The sequence below is a fragment of the Drosophila miranda genome, chromosome 4 (assembly GCF_003369915.1).
Source record: "Drosophila miranda strain MSH22 chromosome 4, D.miranda_PacBio2.1, whole genome shotgun sequence".
NCBI classification, from domain to species: domain Eukaryota; kingdom Metazoa; phylum Arthropoda; class Insecta; order Diptera; family Drosophilidae; genus Drosophila; species Drosophila miranda.
This window is the reverse complement of record NC_046677.1, coordinates 7,527,712-7,546,856: the sequence shown is the minus strand read 5'-3', so window position 1 is coordinate 7,546,856 and position 19,145 is coordinate 7,527,712. Positions and strand designations below refer to the sequence as shown.

Sequence of the window (19,145 nt, the reverse complement as noted above, 5' to 3'; positions counted from 1 at the left end):
AATCTTACGATGTAATGATAGTTCTCTGGCTTTAAATCTGTCAAAGAATAAGAATGTTCTGTTCCTCAATTAAATATATTTACTCCTGCAACTCTTTTGCATTCAGGAACTCTACTCTCTGAGCTCTTTCTACACCAAAACACAAACCAATTTAATCCCAGAAATTCGCAGAAATCAGGATATTAACCACTTGAAACCTCTACAGCTAAGACAGTCACATAGCAAGGGGCTTCATTTCCAAAAGCATTTTAAATCCAAAACGCGCACAGAATTTACATTGAGCTCCGCCTTCAAAGGAGGGGGTTGATGGGGTGGCAGGATGGCATCATGGGAGCTTCGTAGCCGATTAGTTGACGAAAACGGAACGTTTGGAAACGCCTTGCGATGAAAACTTTGCCCTTTTCAGCGCCAGTGGGGAGTGGGATCCAAGGTTTAGCTGTCATCAAACAACCCGCCCCCACAAGACAGGGGAGATGCAGCAGCAGCAGCAGCTGCAAGCCCGGACGAAGCTGTTGGCTCTGTCCCGTGTCCGTGTCCGGGTCCGGGTCCGGGTGTTGTGTCAACTTTTGCACACCATCCATTAGAGGGAAGCCGCCCTGCTCCGCTCTGCGTTGCTGGAGGGCCTCCGTCTCCTGCACAAAGATGCTGAGCAAACATGTCGCGGGTGCGGTGTGGCAGGTGCAAAATGTATCCTGCTGCTCATTGTCAGCTGCATAAGGATGCAGCAGCAGGATGCACGGTGGGCGTAGTGGTGGGTGCCCAAGAGAAGGACTCCTGCCTGTCTGTGGATGTGTCTTAGACAATCGCATGTGTAGTTTCGGAGCAGTTCTCGTTCTTCCCTGTTGTTGTTCCCAAAACTCGCATAAATATTTATGACAGCGTCTTTCTCGTGTCTCGTGTCGCCTCGCGTTGTGTCTTGTCTTTTGGGCGCAAAAGTTCTGTGTATGCCGCGGGGCGTTAGTCAACAGCCAGGGCAGACAGACAGCTTCCGGTGTCAGTCACAAGGATGTGTGTGGTGCACACCGCCCAGCTCCTTAACTGCTCAAAACACAAGGATCCACAGCTTCAGATCCGAAGCTCCACAGCTTCGTTCTCTGGTAATTGGTACGTAAGTCTTGGGCTACTCTTTCCTGAGGGTGGAATCTGGAATGGACTTTCGAGTGCAAAATGGCTGCAGGGACTCAGAGATGGATAAATGTATTTATTGGATCACCATATCATATAGAAATCATGTGGAGAATCGCTGATAAGACAACTCTTTTGCATTTGTGCCTCGACAACAACGTTTTTACACCTAAAAGTCGATAGTTTCATAAGTACTATCATCTGCCTTTCGATCTTCAAGGGTATCCGACGCTTCGCTGCGAAAAGCTATCCTTATTTTCCCCATCCTACCTGCTCTCTGCCTCCGGTTCTGTCCTTTCTTCACTTTTAGAGTTGTTCTTTGCTAGCGCCACATTAGCAGGATTTTGATGCCTCGCCTTGTGCTGCATGTGAAATTAGTTGTTGCATCCATACCCCACCCCTCGTTTCATATATGGGTGGGGAGGGGAGGGTATGGGAAGGTGGGGTGTGTGGGCGTGACAACACATTTATATACCATGTGTAATTAGGGAAGTGCCAGGGATACTGGAGGACACCTTTTCCTTCAGGCTTATCTGCCACAGCAGCAGCAGCAGCAGCAGCAGCAACGTGGCAGCAATGTGGCAGCACCAGGAACTTGAGCTAAACAAAAATCGTTGCAGGAAATTACCGTTAAATGTCACCCCGTGCACTTGTCCATCCCCATACCCCCTTTCTTAACCCACTCTCTCTCTCGTACGTTTCACCCTCTGTGTCATGGTTAACCCACTCTCCCGTGCTTAACCCTCTCTGTCCTACGTGTGCGTAAGGAGTTCCTTGGGTTTCCAGCATTGTTATTAATGCCTGGGCGGGTCTTAATTTGAAGTTTTTAATGTTCCAACATCTTCTCTCTCGTCTATTCGGATTAGCCCTATACTCGTACGCTACGATGGATGGAACGGGCAATGGCTTTTTGAATGCGACATCCTGAATGGGAGATATCTTTTGAAGGTGGGAGGTGTCTGACGTAATGAAGATGATAATTACGGGGCATTCAAAGTGGTGAGATATGTACTACGATGATGAGGGGGCTTCTGTGGTTAAAGGAAGTCGATAAATGTGTGTGTTAAAACGTATATTATTACAATAATCTTTTACCAAAAATATAAAAGTAAAGTGAGTCCTAAAAGGTGTGTAAAAATGGAAATAAATCTGATATTGATATAATTCACTTCAATCGGAGCTGTCATATACCCTTGATGAGACCAATAAACGGATCCCCCTGTTCCCACTAGATATACAAATGTTTTCCAATCGATTCTCTCTACTCTAAGGCCACTTTCCTTCACTTCCCTCTCCCAAAAATTATCTCCATCAATGTCTAACAAACCCCAAAAACCCCAACATATTGGTGAAGCTAATGGAACTCAGAGGAACAAAAAAAAAAAGCAAAAAACAAAGCATATTCACATGCTTATTACCCCAACCTAGACTTCTTTTTATTTGCCTTGCGACTGCCGCCGCCACTTGATATACATTTATGCATTCTGGCAATACGCTCATGAGATCCTGGAACGAACACAAAACACTTGCCAATAGCCATCAACAACAAGGCGAAGCAGGAATACGGGATACAGATAGAGATGGAGATGGAGGAGGCACTGGCATTGCCACTGAGACATAAGACTGGAGGATTTGCACAGAACACGTCGCCCAGTCCAATCCACAGTCCACAGCCGACCACAAACCGAACAATGTCCGACTCAATTTCGCAGATTCATAAAAATGAATGAATGCAATGTGGCAGGCAATCGAGAGACGAGACGAGTAGAGTCGAGTCGAGACCTAAATCCTCCGATAGACCAAACCGAAGCGAACCAAACCGGCGTCATTGGAAATGGAAAATCAAGTTTTGTGAAATTGACTCTCAAGTGATGGAGCCACCACCACCCGCCACCACTAGGGGGGCAAATCAAGAGGGTGGATGGGTGGATGGGTTGGGTTGGGGAGAGATCACTGGAGGACGACGGCGACCATTAAAATGAATTGCACTGCACTTTGTGCCATCAACAGAATCAACTGCCGGCGAAACGAAACGAATGATGCACCATAGGAATGACTTAAAATACAAAATAAAATAGACCAAAAAGAAGGGGGGGGGGGGGGGGGGGGGGGGAAAGCTGAGAAGAGAACTGAAAGAAAAACAACAGTGCAGACAGAGGAAAAGCAGGGCAGGGCTAGGGGCCAGGGGACAGTGGAAAATGCAGACGAATTGGAAAAGGCAGTGGCCAGAGCAAGATAGCGACAAACAGGAGATGAAACCGAATCCGAATCCAACTCCGAGGCAGCGAGGCAGCGAGGCAGCCAACAGAACATTGCACGCCATTTCAATAAAAGTGAATTGCCCGACGCTGCGATGGCGATGGCGATGGCTATGGCGACGACGTCGTCAGCGGACGCCTCAAACTTCTTCAGGCCAAAGAGGAGGACCAGCAGCTCTCAACGCTGGCAAAAGTATTCGCAAAGGACACCATTTGGAGATGACAGCGTGACAGGGATGGGAGTACACAGTTTCTGGCATCAAATGTTCCTATAAAAGTAGGCGGTGAAAGAAAACTCTAGTGAAAAAGTGTGATTTCTGTATACAGAAAAAGAGTTTCATTTGTGTTACGATAAAGATCAAAACAAAAGCAAAATTGTATTCCATTTTTATCTGTAAAAACCTTCTATTGTTTCCGAATCGTGGTGACATATCTGTCTAAATCTTTTCTGAATTTCCTCAACTATGGGCAACCAATTTTCCCATCAAGTCGAAGAGACTCCGGCTCCGGCCGAAACATTTGCAACTGTTGAACCAAATCCCGTCCCAGAGACTGTATCTGCTTCTGGTGATAAAAAAGAGGCCGTCGAGGAGACTGTATCGGCGTCTGGTGACAAAAAAGGCAACTGCGGGGCATGTTGTGCCTGTCCCGAGGCCAAGCAGGCACGTGACCAGTGCTTTGTGGAGCACGGAGCAGAGCACTGCCTGGGCGTGATCGATGCATACAAGAAGTGCATGCGCGAGGCAGGCTTCAATATCTAAACAAAACATAGCCCCCTCTCCAGATAACTTCATATATTGATCCAAATACATTGAAAGAAAGAACAGTAAGTATATATCTTTGATATCTTTGCGTATAGTTCCAGTCGTATCACATCTTTCCCTCATCTAGCACTATCATCTAAAAGAGAAGCTTCGCTGAAAGAAACCCCCTAAATACCAATCGTCATGGAATTTTAAAGAATATCCATCTAAATATTCGAAATAAATTATCCTTTCCGAGCCAAAATATACTACGATTCGTGTCGCATTTATCTGCCATCTCTAGCACTCACAGCCCCCAACAGAAGCCATCTCCAAGAAGTAGAAGAAGCAACCGTAAAAGTTGAGTTAGTTCAAGTCTGGAATTCCGGAAGCGTGTGTAGCGCATCCACTGTTGACATGACTGACGACGATGTCGTCTTCTTGGTCTACTCTTCGTCGTCGTCGTCTTCGTCGTAGTCGTCCTGGGACTGGGACTGGGACTGGAACTGAGCCACACTGAAAGTTTGTCTGGGGCTCATCTTCACTTCACTCCACTCCACTCCACACTCCACTGTTGGCCGCTTGGTCTCGTTAGTCGTAAAAGCAAAGTATCTACATCAAGCGAGGCACAACAATAACTTCAAATGAGCATTTTAATAAATTTTTCAAATAATCACTTGAAAAGTGGAAAATTCTCTACCCAAGCGACTCTCTAGTTTCCATCCCGTTTCCATCTCCACATCTCAGAGTCCCGATTGCAATTCAACTTAATGTTTGCTCAAGGAATTAGTTGGCAAGAAGATGGAAAAAACTCCACAAGTTATGAGTAGTTATGCACGACGGAGATTTAGATCTGTCAGTGCTAATGGGTTTCTCTCTGCAACAGAGATAGGAGAGAGAGAACGTGTCTGGAGAGAAGGCTATCGGTTAGGTTACAGACGATCGAAGTCGGGAATAAAATCAAAGTGGTGTAAATCAGGTCGCTTTTTATGGATTGGTTGATGGGTTGAATGGTACGGGAATTTAAAATTGGATAGATCAAATCTGTGGAGAAGGATGGAGAAGACCCAAAGACCAAAGCTCTGATATACTCGTATGTATTATTGAATATAGAATTATTGCAAAAGTGAAGTGTTCTTTCGGTGCACCATCAATAAAAGGGGAAGAAACAAGCAAATTTTGTAGGGTTATCCATTTTCTCGGTCTTTACCCAGTATTTTTTGCTACTTATATGTGTCTATGTGGTATTTTTCTAGTCTTTTTGATCACTTTCTTAGCATTTTCCGGTATGTTTCTAGTATCTTAAGCTTGTAAGTTTGGTATCTAGTATAAGTACTATCTAGTATTTTACCAGTATATACATATGTATACTTCTGTTATTTTTTTTTACCTCTGTTTGGTATCTTTTCAGTATAATTATATTATTTGTATAGTAGTTTTATGTTACATTTCCAGATGATTTATTTTTGGTATTTTTACTACAGTACATTTGGTGAGTTGTTCTAGTATTATTTAACATTTCAGCATTTTTCTTGAGCATTCTTGATATTTTACTAGTATTTACTAGACTGATGTCTTGATCTAGCAATATGTAGTATATATCTAGTATTTTTATAGAACTTTCTGGTATTTGTACTGGTACTATTCTACCATTTGTTTTGATTTTTGGTTAGTATTTTTTTGGTATCTTTCCAGAACTTGTACTATATATTTTCTATCTGGTTACAAAAGATTATAACCATAGGTAAACGGAAAATCCTAGACCTAGAACGAAATTCTACAAGAAAGAACTTTAGCTCAAGATCAGTATACAGTATTTCAGAACCATGACAATAGAGAACCTAATCCCTTTTTTGGGTAAACACTCAACAAATGTGCTATCCCTCTACAGGCTTCCTTTCTTGTCCCACAACAGAATCCCACCAAAAAATAGCCACTGGCCATTGGGTATTTTCTAAAATGTAAAACCACCAGCAACATTTATGCGAATGCCTTGCCCAAAAATAACCATTGTAATAATGCTTTTTCGGTGGCATCCAGGGTGAGAGGAGGAAGGGCACACCAAGTGTTGTCTTTTTGCGGACTGCATCTTTGTTAATATATAAACAGATATTTTTTTCGGGGTAGAATTGCAGTTTTTTGGGTGGCATAAGCCCGGAGGCTTCTTGATTTGCGAGTGCATTGCATACTTTGTGGTTGCAGCGCCCGTGCCACCCGTCGTCCAGGGACCCTCCGCGGAATGCCCCGAACTTAATGAGTTATATTTTGTTTTATTTTTTGGTGTGCTGCAGCTTGGAATTTTTAATTAATGCAACACACATGCACATGCAGGGATTTCATTTGCAGGCTCATTCCTTTTGCCACTTTTTATTGTTTCGTAAACTATTTCGGGGCGACATTTTCATAAGAGAATGAAGAACACTTCCGTTGCAGCGAAACAGAGAGAGAGAGAGAGCCCCAGGCGATTCTGAGATTCTAATTAGCAGACTTTTGGGTGGGGTTTTTCCGAATCGGGAGAGTATTGGTGCGACTTCTCACCTATTTGCCAGCTTTTTTCCGAATACTGCCAACGGGTATTTAGGTCTTTCTTCATCGCAGGGTTTCCTTACTTCCCGTTTCTCCTCCTTTGGCTTTTCCTTCTTGCTGTGCTTCGTGGCAATGTGATTCTTGAGATTGTGTCGCCTGCCAAACTTCATCTGGCACTCGGGACACTCGAAGATCTTCTCATTCGTATGGGTTCTGAGATGCGCCCTGAGGGAGTACATCTTGAAGCGTTTTGGACAGCGCGGACACTGGAGCATCTCGTTGCGGCCAATGGACCCCGATCGAGTGTGAAAGAATCGATGATATAGCAGATCCGATTCGTACTCGCAGCTGAACGGACACTGATCGCAGCTCCAGGACTTGCTGCTGTCTGTAGTGGCAGCGGAGGAGGTGCTGGCTGTGGGCTGGCAGCTGCGGTTGTGCCTCCCCAGGGCCTGGGGGGAGTGAAAGTTCTCGCCGCAGATCAGACAGCCATGATTTTCCCTGGGATGTGCCTCCGCTCGATGCTGGGCCAGGGCTTGGGGGGAGTCAAAGACCTTCTGGCAGTTGGCGCATTGTTTGCAGGCCATGACTAGTCGTTTCTTTTTGGGCGGGGGATCTGGACTTTGATCCTCCAGGACCTCGCGTAGCATGCGCTCCAGGACCTTGTCCGACTGCGGGGCAACCCTGTCCTTCGGGTTGGACCGCAGCTTGTGCTGCAACAGACTCCGATGACGACGTGCCTCCAGCGCCGTCTCAAACTCCAGGTGGCAGATGCCGCAGTAGTACCGTTCCAGGCGATGCTTGAACTTCTCGTGCCGCTGCAGCGCCAGGCGGGACATCTGTGTCACTCCGCATATGCCACAACGAAAGCGACTCTGGTAGTCGTCGGCGGCCGTGTCGGTGGGCGGCAGGCCCGGATGCTCCGTGGCAAAGTGGCGACGCAGCTGCATGTTGTAGAGGAAGCTCTCGCCGCAAGCGGAGCACTGGAGGCGACTCCGCTGGGCAATGCAGATGGGCACTGATCGGTTGAGGGCCAGCACCACATCCTTGTGGCACGGGTGCAGCATGTGCTGCCACATCAGGTCGCTGGACTCGCACTCGAACTGGCAGTAGCTGCACCAAAAGCTGTCTCCTGTGCGCCCCTGGACCTGCTTCAAGTGCTCTGCGGATCGCCAGTGCCGCAGGAAGGACTCTTCCGTGTTGGCATAGAAGCTGCAGGGCTGGCACTGGAACGGCGACTGCCGCACAATGCTGCCCATGTAGTCGAGTATGTCCTTGAGGAAGGACTGCCTTCGCAGCGGCGTCTGCTGCTGGAGGCGTCTGTAGTGATAGTGCGAGATCAGGTGCTTGCCCATCAAATGGCGGGCCATCGTGTGGTGGCACAGATCGCAGCGCAACAAATGCGCACGGCGTTTCCTGTTAGGGATCTCCGACTCTGCCTTTGGCTCTTCTTCTCTTGGCTGCTGTTCCTCCCTCTCCGGCGGGCTGAAGTCCTTGCTCAGCGGGAGCTTCCCCCCGAGGGTGGCCTGCTCCAGCTGGCGTTCCGCCTCCGCTCTCTTCAAATGGTATGCCGATCGCAAATGCTGCTCGTAATTGCTGTGACTCTTCAACCGCCTGCAGCAGATGTTGCACCAATAACTGACGCCCGGCTGTTGCAGCTTCGTCAGGTCGATATTCTCACGGTACTCCAGCTGCTTGCTGCCGGGCACCCACTTGCCGTGAGTGTGCTCCTCTGGGGGATGGGCATAGACCTCTTCCGCCGGCTCATCCCAGCTGGGGGAAATCCTTTCGATGTGGGTGTGGCCTAACTGGGGCCGATGCTCGGGCTTCCACTTGCCCCCCGTGTGTGTGGCAGGCACTGCGGGCGGCGAGTGCTGCACCGCATCGTACTCCTCTTCGGCTTCGTCTTCCTCCGCATCGAACGAGTCATCCGGATCGTCTTCGTCTTCATCCTCTTCATCGCTGGGTTCCGGGGAGTCGTGAACGAAATTCAGAGGCTTAAAGACAGCCTCATCGTGTTCTCGGACTGCCTTAAGTACAGGATCTCTAGCCGCAGTCCAGGTCTCTTCCTTGGCCGCTCGACTCGACCCATCCCAGGCCTCTTCTTTTGGTCTGGACACAGTTTTCCCGCCCGTCGAAACACTCTGCAACTGCAGGGAAGAGAAGAACAAATCTGCCCCTAGCTCGTAGGGCAGATCGTAGGCTTCTGTCAAGGACTTCGAGGACTTTCCCCCATGACTGGCTGTCGTCTTTCTCAGATAGCTGCTGGGGGCCTCTGGCTCGGCGAAATTAAAGCTATCGTACGTGTGATCCAAATGTCTGCTACTGAGGATCGCTGGTGGCGAAACCTCTTGAGTGGCAGGAGACGTAGCCTCTGGAGTCTTAGGTCTCTGGGTTTTCTGTGCGGCCAGGCAATTGCTTTTGCGGTGCTCGATGTACTTGGAGAGCCCCACGATGGTGGCATTGCATTTAATGCACAGATGAGTGTCATCTAGATCGTCAGAGTCCATGTTTGATCTGTGGATTAAAGAGAGCAATTAGAGGTTTATGCTTCACAAAAAAAGTAGAGTAAAAATATGCTTAGATGGACTCTTTATCCAGTGATTTATGGAGTCACAGTCTGGTAGCAGAATCCCCCCTTTTTCATAGAGAGTTGTACGAAATGAACTCCAGTTGAGAGGGCTTCCTCCTTTTGGGTCATATTTCAAGCCCAGTTTATTCATTAGCAGACACTCCACAGCTCCACGGCAGAGAGCGATCCCCGGGCACGAACCCTTTCCTCCACACATTCACCACAGCGTTGACATGGTCGTGTCTGTATCCGTATCCCGTGTCTCCCTGCTTTTCCATAACCCTGCTTTCCGCATCCGTAGTCCTTGTTCCTCGTGTGTGTTGTTGCGGCCTGTCAGAAATGAAGTTTATTGCGTCTGTGTGTGGCGTACATGTCCGCGTAGAGCCATCTCTCTTGCTCTCTCTCTCTCTTTCTCTCTCTCTGTGTGTGCGTCTCTGTCTAGCGCCATGCTAAATGTAAAAGTGTCATTTCCGCCATATGTGAGCACGCGATGAACGATGCGTCGAAGTCGACGTTGACGCTGACGCTGGTGTTGCCCTTGCCTCTGTTGGGCGGTGCTGCCTCTCATAATTTCATAGTACAATTGCTGCAGCAGCAAACACCAATCCCTGGGCACTGCCACTGCCACTGCCAGTGGCAACTGCTGCTGCTGCTGTTTTCCGCGTGGAATTTATACAAACGAGGCCCATGTCTGAGGTTAAATACGAAAAACATAACAATTCCCGTGGATACGCGCTGATACACACACACACACACACAGCCATGTGGGGGAATGTGGGTTATGGGGCATCCACATCGCGGATTTCTGCCTGGCCTGCGCCTGGCCTGCCTTCCATCCGTCTAACAAGGACAATATTGGCTGTGCTCCTCCTTTCCCATACTCCCATCTACGGCCTCTCCTTTGAGTGATAAACGTACATTTGTTTAACAATTAACGTGGCAGCAGCAGCACATGCAACACCAACAGGCATTTATTTATAGTCTTCTCCCTTTTTAGAGCTTCCTCCCTCCCTCCCTGTCGTCCTCCAGCAGTTACCATTTTTATATCGCTAATTAGTCGAATCGTGGGGGCGGTTTCAATCCAAAAACACAGGACACATCGTCGTGTGTCTCTGATTCACGATAATTGCTTATTACTCGTACAACACATTCTCTCTCGTATATAATTTGCATGTCTGCTTGTAGAATATATACAAATACTCATACATGTATCGTTTACTCGCATCTGTAAGTCCTTAGCCAAGTAATTGCCTTCTAATTGCACATTTGTTCAACATTTTGGGAGCTGGAGAAAGGGTTTTCTTACGGGAGAAGAGCAAGATATTTTAAGAGTGGAAGATAGTTCGAAAGAAAGCTAAGGTGAATGTTTATGCGTAGGAATACCTGAAGGATCACCCTTAGGGGTTCACTAATTGAACTTTATTGGAATATAAACAATAAAATTATATCATTATACTTACTCCAACTATGCTTTGCAGCTTATCCACCAATGGCAAGTAGAAATATCAAAGCTCTCACTTATGTCTCCTTCCTTCCTTCTGATTAAAGGCCTTGTCTAAGAAAAGATGATCTAAAAAGAGAGAATAAGTTCAGCATTTGAGGATTATTAGAATGTATTTATAGAGATGGTACAATAATTCTCACTTAATTTATGTTATAGAAAACGCATGATCTGGTAACTATTTTAATATAAAAATGTATGTCTTTGTATAAGTATGAGCAATAGTTCTTTAAGTCCTAAAAATATTAAAAAAAAAAAACATTACCAAGAAGAAATCAGGAAATCTTCTCTCAAAAATCATTCAAAACATTCTCTTGCTATCAAAAAGTTTTAAAATATAATACAGAAATGCAGAACATCTTTCGATTACCTACAGTTTTCCTACCAAATAAAGGAACAAAGAATCCTTCACATAATAAGACGTATAAATATACCCTTTGTTCCTAAAACTATGTATATTAGACACTCTTTTTGTTGTAAGCCTTATGGGCATACCTCGTCATCGTAGTATCATCACCCAACTCCATGGATGGGGATGGCCTGCGCCCCCATTCATATGGAGGAACGCCGCTTGGGTTTGACATTAAATGCCATGTTGTACAGTATGTCTATTTGCTGTTCTGTTCGGTTCTGTTCTGTACCTTCCTGCCGACTGCTCCGACTGACGGCCCCTGCCACACACCACTCCTCCAGCCAGATGTGTGCGTTATTTCGCGCTTGTGGTACTAAATTGGGTGATAACTCCTTTTTAATGGCTGCAATGCTTTTGGCCCTGGCTCTTTGGTTGTTGTTCCCGTTGCTGCTGTTGCTTTGTTGTTTTGTTGTTCTAAGTTTTATTTTTATTTGTCTCGCTAAAACTCAATTTTCGAATCAAACAACCACGAGGATTTCTCGTATCTCCCCAAACACTTGTTCCCGACCCTGTCTCTCTTGCTGTTGCGTTGTGTTTCGCCGATGATGCCCTCAAAAATTAAAACAAAAGCAAAAGAAATAGATACTGGCTGTTATGATAGAAGATGTGGATACCCTAGAAGATCCCTAGAACATTGAAGATTCTCTTCAAGATATGTGAATAGATTTTGACTAAGAAATGTTGAAGAAAATTCAACTTTAGTTCGGCTTGAAATGTATTTGTATCAAAAATCAAAGGAATTGAGATCCATACTTTCACTACGGAAAGTTTGGAATTCATTGAAGGGCTGAAGGGATAATTAAACCAATAAAGTATTTGAATCTTCAGAAGAATCATCTAAATCTGAATCTTAATCATTTGAAGTGTCGTTTCCTTTTAAATCTATGAAGGGCTCTAGAGAATAGGTAATACCTTCAGAAAGAACATGGTTTTTATCACAAGGAACTTTATTTCAAACGACTGTTCCTATCAGAATATGATATAGTGATCTTATTTAATTTCCTGCATAAAACAGAAGAATCTGGATCAACTTTTCCACCAAATATCTTCCAAGCGCAGGACTCATCTTAGGGTTTCTGCAATCCCTACTTCTCTTGCCTTACAAACATCTATGCAAAATCGTCACACCCTTCGTTCTGCAAAGGGTATACCCAACATTGTCATGTTATTTGTTGTTGCTATTGCCCCCATTGCTTTTATTGTTGTTGATGACGCTGACGCAGAGGCTGACGATGACTCTGTGGCATGGACCACTGCCACTGCCTTTGATTCTGGCATAGGGATTGGCATTCGTATAGGATTGGGGGCTGTGATGGGGTGGGGGAGGGATTCGGTTCGGCCAATCCTCCTCGTACGTTGTCACAAATGCAAATAATGGCACAATTGTGTTGTGCAGCTTTTTAACTGCTTTTATTATTTAATTCCTCAATAGAGCAATGCTATGGAATGAACATATTAATATGGAACCCTACTACATGTGTGGATTTCATGGAATGTGCAGGAGAATGTAGACATAGGAATATAGTCATTTAAGTATTGGTTTGTATGTGAATCCCAAGTTAAAGGTAGAAAATTTTGCTGAATTTTTGAAGTATTTTAAGGAGTTTTTTTTTAGTAGTTTTTTAGCAGAAAAAAGATAAGATTGACAAATCTTTTATACAAAATATCATATAGTAATAACAATCATAAAAATATTGTAAATTAATAAAAAACAACATGTTAAATAACTATTATTATTTTTTAAATTTTTATTTGTAATTGTAATGTATTATTTAGTTTAACTTTTATGATTTAGTTTTATTTTTAATTATATTTTCTTTTTAAATTTATTTTGTATAATTTTTTTGTGTTTATGTTAATTATTTTATTTAATGTAAATAACTTCAATTTGATATTTCGGTAAAGAACTTTAAATAATTCCAAAGGACTATATAATTTATATACTTTATCGATCTGCCAGAGATCTTTATAAATAAAAACAGAAACATAAAAGGCACCCAAAGCCCAAACCCTTGGTGACGGGACGGAAACAAAGAACTAATTATCATCATTATCGAATTAATGCAATCGATTAGCATATTCGCTTTTACGATTCGATTCCCCCCTCAGTCGATAATTTACAACATTGAATTTATTATTATTGGCATTTCTTGATTTCTCCTCGTCAGCTGCCATCCATTGAATTCTTCTTTTACGGACCGCAGGAGAGATGTATCCAGCAGATGCCACTGCCATTGCCGTTCCCGCTCGGGGATTGGGGATCGTACCTGTTGAGTGCTCTTGTGGCTGCTGGCTTCGGTGGTCATCAGGTTTATGTGGCATATAATTTTTGTTTTTTTTTCTTATTCATTTCGTTCATAAAAAGACGCCATCGTAAAATTTTTTGATGACGTTTGTCACCGGCTGCCTTCTGGCTTTCATGGCAATGAAATTTTTGCAGTTTTTGTTGTTCTCCCATTAAATCGATATATTTATGACACTCCACTTAAGCTCCATCAAATTAAGTATTTTTAGGTGGGGGGCCTGACCTGTTTTTGTTTTTTAAATTAAAAATTTTGTGGACAAACAAAAATGAGATGTTTTATTTGAGTTTTCAAAAGAGGTTTTCTGATGAAGAATGTGCATTAAATTTAATTTAATTTACAAATTTACACAGTTATATTTCTATTCTTTGATCAGCGATCAGCGATCCCTTTCTTTTAATCAAAAAATCTTCTTCCCGATGCCACATGGAGGGACCTCCATTCATATCGAATATCAGTCTTAAGCCAAGGCCCCATCCTTGATCGACTGATCGAGCCATTAGCATTCAAAATAAAGTCAATACCAGACAAACCATGGAAATCGAAACGAAAACGTATGACTCGAAATTAACTGCAAATCGTTAACAATAATTCAGCGGACAGTTCGTTCAACAGTTCGCCACGGAACGGAAAGAAGAGTCCCAGAGTGGAAGACACTGATTCAGATGCAGACTAGTTTTGCATTTAAGGCGAGGATGATCGTACATTTTAATGGGCATATTTCACGCCAGCTTCCCCCTCTCTCACTCTTTCTCTACGAGTATCTTCAGCCCACGACGAATTCATAAAGTATCTCGCACTTTTTTTTAATGATTTCTGAGTTACAACTCAAGAGTCGAGAGCCAGAGAGTCAGAGAGCCGGAGAGTGGGATCTTTAACTCTGATTTCCCCTTGCTGGATCGTTGCGTCTTGCATCTCTTGGCTGTTGCAACGCGCAGCAGGTACAATGCAACAATTTGGCGGCAACTTATGACAGCGCGGCCATCGCAAATAAACTCAAATGGCAATGAAGAAAACGAATGCGAGAATTTATGCAGCTTTTTGCAGCAACAACGAAGAGAGGAGGCTGATGTTGCGGCGGCTTTCGTGTGCGCACCTTAAATTATGAATATTACCAAATGGGTCAATTCGAAATAAATAAGGCAACGGTCTTCGCCGGCCAGTCGATCCGATCCCAACCGATCCGATCCTCTCCTCAGCCTCAGCCTCGTCCTCGTCGATTGGCCAAATAGAGTTGTCTCTGTCGCAATTTCTCATTGAGCTGTCGCCTGGGTTTCCTGGCCAAACGGCAAAACGGGGCACACGCATCTCCACCCAGAGGATAACCAGAAGAGGATCGGCCTCGTCCTCTCTCTTAATATCGCTCATGCATCTGGTAATCTATGCGCAATTAGCGGCGTACATCAGATTTAGTATTCTGATTGCCTTCGCCGAGAGATCCCCCAGTCCTCCTCTTGCTCGTAAATATGATATGGAATTTGTTGTTATTCTTTTAGTTAATCTCAAAGACTGGCTAAATCTCCGTTCTTCTGCTGGGGCTCTTCCCGTCTGCTAGATACTATTTAGTAGACAGGCAGGAAATGCAAAAGAAATATCTTAGATTTTGAGTAGGTTGTGGTTTGGGGATGGTTTCATGGATGGCTCTTCTAAAGAGTACGCGTAGATTGAATCAAATATTATTTAATTACGGAGAAACAAGTTTTGTGGTTAAAAGCAATGATGTTTGAATGTTGAATGGGTTTTAGAGAAGTTTAACAAACGACCCATGGATCTATGAATCTTTGCAGGAGTTTTCAGGGAACTATCATTTTCAATAGTTTTATGGACTCCTTAAGCAATCTAATATCATACAACCTTTCATATATTCATTTCGAGGTCACTTGGTTTAGGTTTACTTTTAGTTTAGTTTTTCAAGTCCTACAAAGATTTCTTGGTTTTTTTCTATAATTTCATTTAAATTCTTTTGAAGATCATCAGGAAACTATTTCTATGGATCAAGCTTAATCAACCGATTGATTTACAAAGGTAAAGATGTACTTTATCCATAACTTCGTATGAATTTCATTCAAAATCAGCATAAAACTTTTCCATTAAAACTCACTTAGTAAACTTATCCAAGTTTCCAAAGTTATAGAGAGGTTTTCCATAAAAGTGTTTAAGAATTTTTAAAAATTCTTTGAAGACCTTTCGGCGATAGAATATCCAACCAATTAAACACCAAAGAAATTATGTTTCCAGTAGATCTACAAAGTTATAGATCTAGTTCCTCTATAATTTCTTTATTAATTATTCTCTTCCGAAAGACTCTTCCACCAACAAGTACGGCAAAAGATCCATGTTTTTGTAGATCTACAAAGTAAAAGATGTATTTCCTATATAATTTCGTACAAATATTCTTCGTGATCAGTATGAAACTCTTTCTAAAAAACCCTCAACCCACCGAATCAATGTTCCTAAGGCTATAACCATATTTCCTGAATAATTTCATATTAATTCCTTAGGCACTCTATATACACTCACCAACCAATCACACATCATAAACCGGGCATAAAAACCCATCAATATATCGCTTAAGACACATGATCGCCCAAAACCCAACCCAACCCAACCCAAAGAATATCACATCTATAAATCCCACTCAAAAGCTGACCACAAACGTATGGATCCTGCTCCTCCCTGGTGTGATCTTGTGATCTTTATGTGTATCCCATAACCATTGGATGGTGGTGTGTGGGCGGTCGGCGGTCGGCGGTGATAAATCCCTGTTAAGTGCATCCCATTAATGTTTCTTCGACTCTGCCGCGTGACTCTTCGACTTTGGTGGACACTGGAAAATGGTTTTGAGGCGCTTCCGTTTCAACGACACTTCCTCTCTCTCCCTCTGCCGAACCGATCATAAATTTTCCAATTTGTTGTGCACCTTCTCTGCTGGCTTTGGTTTTTGTTTCAGAAGATGCTCTTTCAATTGGTTGAATGCCATAAATTTTGATTAGTATTTTGTAACCATCACAGCACATCATCAAGTGGGCGAGGGATACTCGTATACCATCTGAAAATCAGGGGACAGATGTTCCTTCACACCCAAAGAGGAAAAAACACACATTTCAAGTTTTTGCGGCAATACCAAAAGAAAATTTATAATTAAATAAACAGAGAGATAGATAGACAGACAGAAAGACAGCCGGTTTGTCCGTTGAGGTCCTCTCCTGTTTCTCTCTCTCTCTGTTTTTTGGCCTTGTCTTAGATTTTACGATCCAGCTCATAAAATTAAAGATTTTACGACCTCTGCCATTATTTGACAGTAAACAAGAGTAAACACAACAGACGGGGAGAGAAGTCTCGTCTCTTCTCTGGGTTTTTCCATTTCCAGGTGGATAGCTCTGGGGCGTGACAGATTTGTCGCCTTTGACGTTTGAACCCGCCCGTCCGCCGCTTGTCAGCTGTCAAAAAATTCTACGCTGATGAGAAGATGATGGCCATTAAGCCCCCCACAGACGACCAACGACCACAACCTCATCAAAAGCGGACTTTTATTGTTATTTAATTGTTGAACTGTGTTCTCCGCAGACGTTCGCATTCGCGTACGCGTTATATGTACATAAAATTTAATTTTATGTGTGGCCCGGAGAGCCACAGAAAGAGAGAGAGAGTACCATTTGAAATAGTCAAAGTGACCCACCCGCTGGTTTTTAGTGTGAAAATCACTTAAGCGCGTTTACCGAATTTACGACGACAGACTCTAACGATGGATAGGGAATCGTTTCCGCTTTTACGAGCTGTTGCCAGCCATCATCCAGCCAATGGAAGAAGCTTATTAAAATGATTTAGGGACATTGCTATTGAGAGAAGAATGTGAAGTGCCTATGAGGGCAGAGAGAGAGTGAAAGAGAGAGGTTTATCTAATTTTTGAATGTGGTTATAATTGGGGATATAATACTTGGGATTTTGAGGATCAATATATTAAGGAACATACTTGAAACATAAATAAGTTACGGAACAGATTAAACACTTTTATTTTTTATTTATTTAATATAATAGTTTAATATTTATTTTTTAATAGGATACCTATTTCTACACTTTTTGTCCACTTTTTCTGTATCAGAGGTATTTATACCTAAATTAGAGATGTTTTTTCTAGGGCTAAGAATATTTTCTAAACATTTTAGAAGTCGTTTTGTTCAAAAACCTCTATAATTTTTTAGAGCATTTCTCATAAACACTACAAATTTTAGCCGTATGTTATAGACCTTTTCGGTTGAAAATGTCGATCATCATGCGGAAGTACCCCTCGATACGTACCTTCCCTGATTCCTTGTCTTATTTTCCATGACCACGATAATATTTTTCTTACAAGCTTTCCAAATCGTTATCTCAAAGGGTTATGTTTAGTTTCTGTCTAATTCTGGCTAATATTTGAGATATTTTTCAACATAAACCTTAAGCACAGATAATTCTTTATCTTTATCTATGGATTTTCGTAACTGGTACTCGAAGAATTTAAGGATATATTGTTTAATATTGAATTATCAAAACTGATACCTGCATATATACATTTTTAATAGTACAAGTACAAGCATACAAGAATACTTCAAGTCTTCATGTATAAGGATACTAGAATACTATTGCAAAATTCTTCTTGAAATCACAAACAATTTTTAAACTGTTTTCCAACGAACTCCTGACCTATCCCACACAATTTTTAGCTCCTTTCATCTATAAACAAAATCACAAAACAATGACAATCAAAACAAACCTCTAAACCTCCAAAGAGAACCCCGATAAAAACTGCCACCCATCTGGTTCGTAAACCACATTTTACAAAGAACTCCCGTGCCCTCTGTGCAAAATACTCTCCTCATTCTTCTGGCGAGCAGTTGTCAATCAGGGGGGCATAAATCAAACGTCAAATGCAGGACCACATGGCCAGGACGCAGTCCATAAATCAGTCAGCAAAAAGGGGCATTATAAAGAAACTATAAATATTTGTGTGATTGACGGGCAGACGCTGCTTGCACTCATAAAAATGGAATTAAAAGGACATGAAATTTTAACACATTTATGGAGTCAGCACAAACACAAACACACGCACACACAGAGCACGCCCTCATGGGCTGATAAGGACACATTATCAGGAGCGGGGAGAGGTTAGCGGAGGCCCTGTCTGCCATCATAAAAAGCATAATTACGGGGCATTTTGTGCTAATGTGATTCCCCTTGGACGCTCGGCTGCCGCCCGCCGCCCGCCGCAGGGCGTTGGCCGTTTTGGCAAACAGCAACATTTCTTATCGTGGCAGCAGGATGTGGGAGGATGTGTGATGTGTGGCGCAGCAGCAGGTCGAGGAGTACCCATAATGCAGGCTCTAGCCTGTAGCCTGGCAACCCTGGAAGGAGAGCAGAGCGAGCTTCTCTCCCCTCTCTCTCTTTCTCTCTCTCGCATAAATCACTCATTATGAGGCGTAATTAATGCGACGACTATATGGCGACCTAAATTTTCTATAAATCATCAGATTAGACTCCGTCGTTCCTCCAAAGGAGAACAGAACATATGATGTGTATCCTCCTTAGATATGCATGCGAGTATATACATATACACATGTATATCTGTGTGTCCTTTAAATCTATTGGCAGCTTCGTCCCATGGCTAATGATGTCATAGAAGGGGGACGGGTATGTCTAATGGATATACGGATAATTAAGCTCCTCAA

General features: G+C 43.3%; 1 protein-coding gene and 1 long non-coding RNA gene across 2 annotated transcripts in view; one reads left to right on the top strand and one right to left on the bottom strand.

The window, feature by feature from the left end:
* LOC108162299 (zinc finger protein 700) overlaps positions 1-19,145 on the bottom strand; it is a 40,604-nt gene that overhangs the window by 7,625 nt on the left and 13,834 nt on the right. Inside the window, exons 2-3 of the mRNA XM_017296965.2 lie at positions 10,685-10,794; positions 6,665-9,169 (exon numbers count right to left, since the gene is read on the bottom strand). Of these exons, the coding sequence (XP_017152454.1) occupies positions 6,665-9,162 (2,498 nt within the window). The 5' untranslated portion in view covers positions 9,163-9,169; positions 10,685-10,794. The remainder of the gene's footprint in view (positions 1-6,664; positions 9,170-10,684; positions 10,795-19,145) is intronic.
* LOC117188752 lies at positions 3,714-4,393 on the top strand. The gene is made up of 2 exons (XR_004472821.1): positions 3,714-4,209; positions 4,275-4,393. It is a non-coding gene; the product is annotated as an uncharacterized LOC117188752 (long non-coding RNA).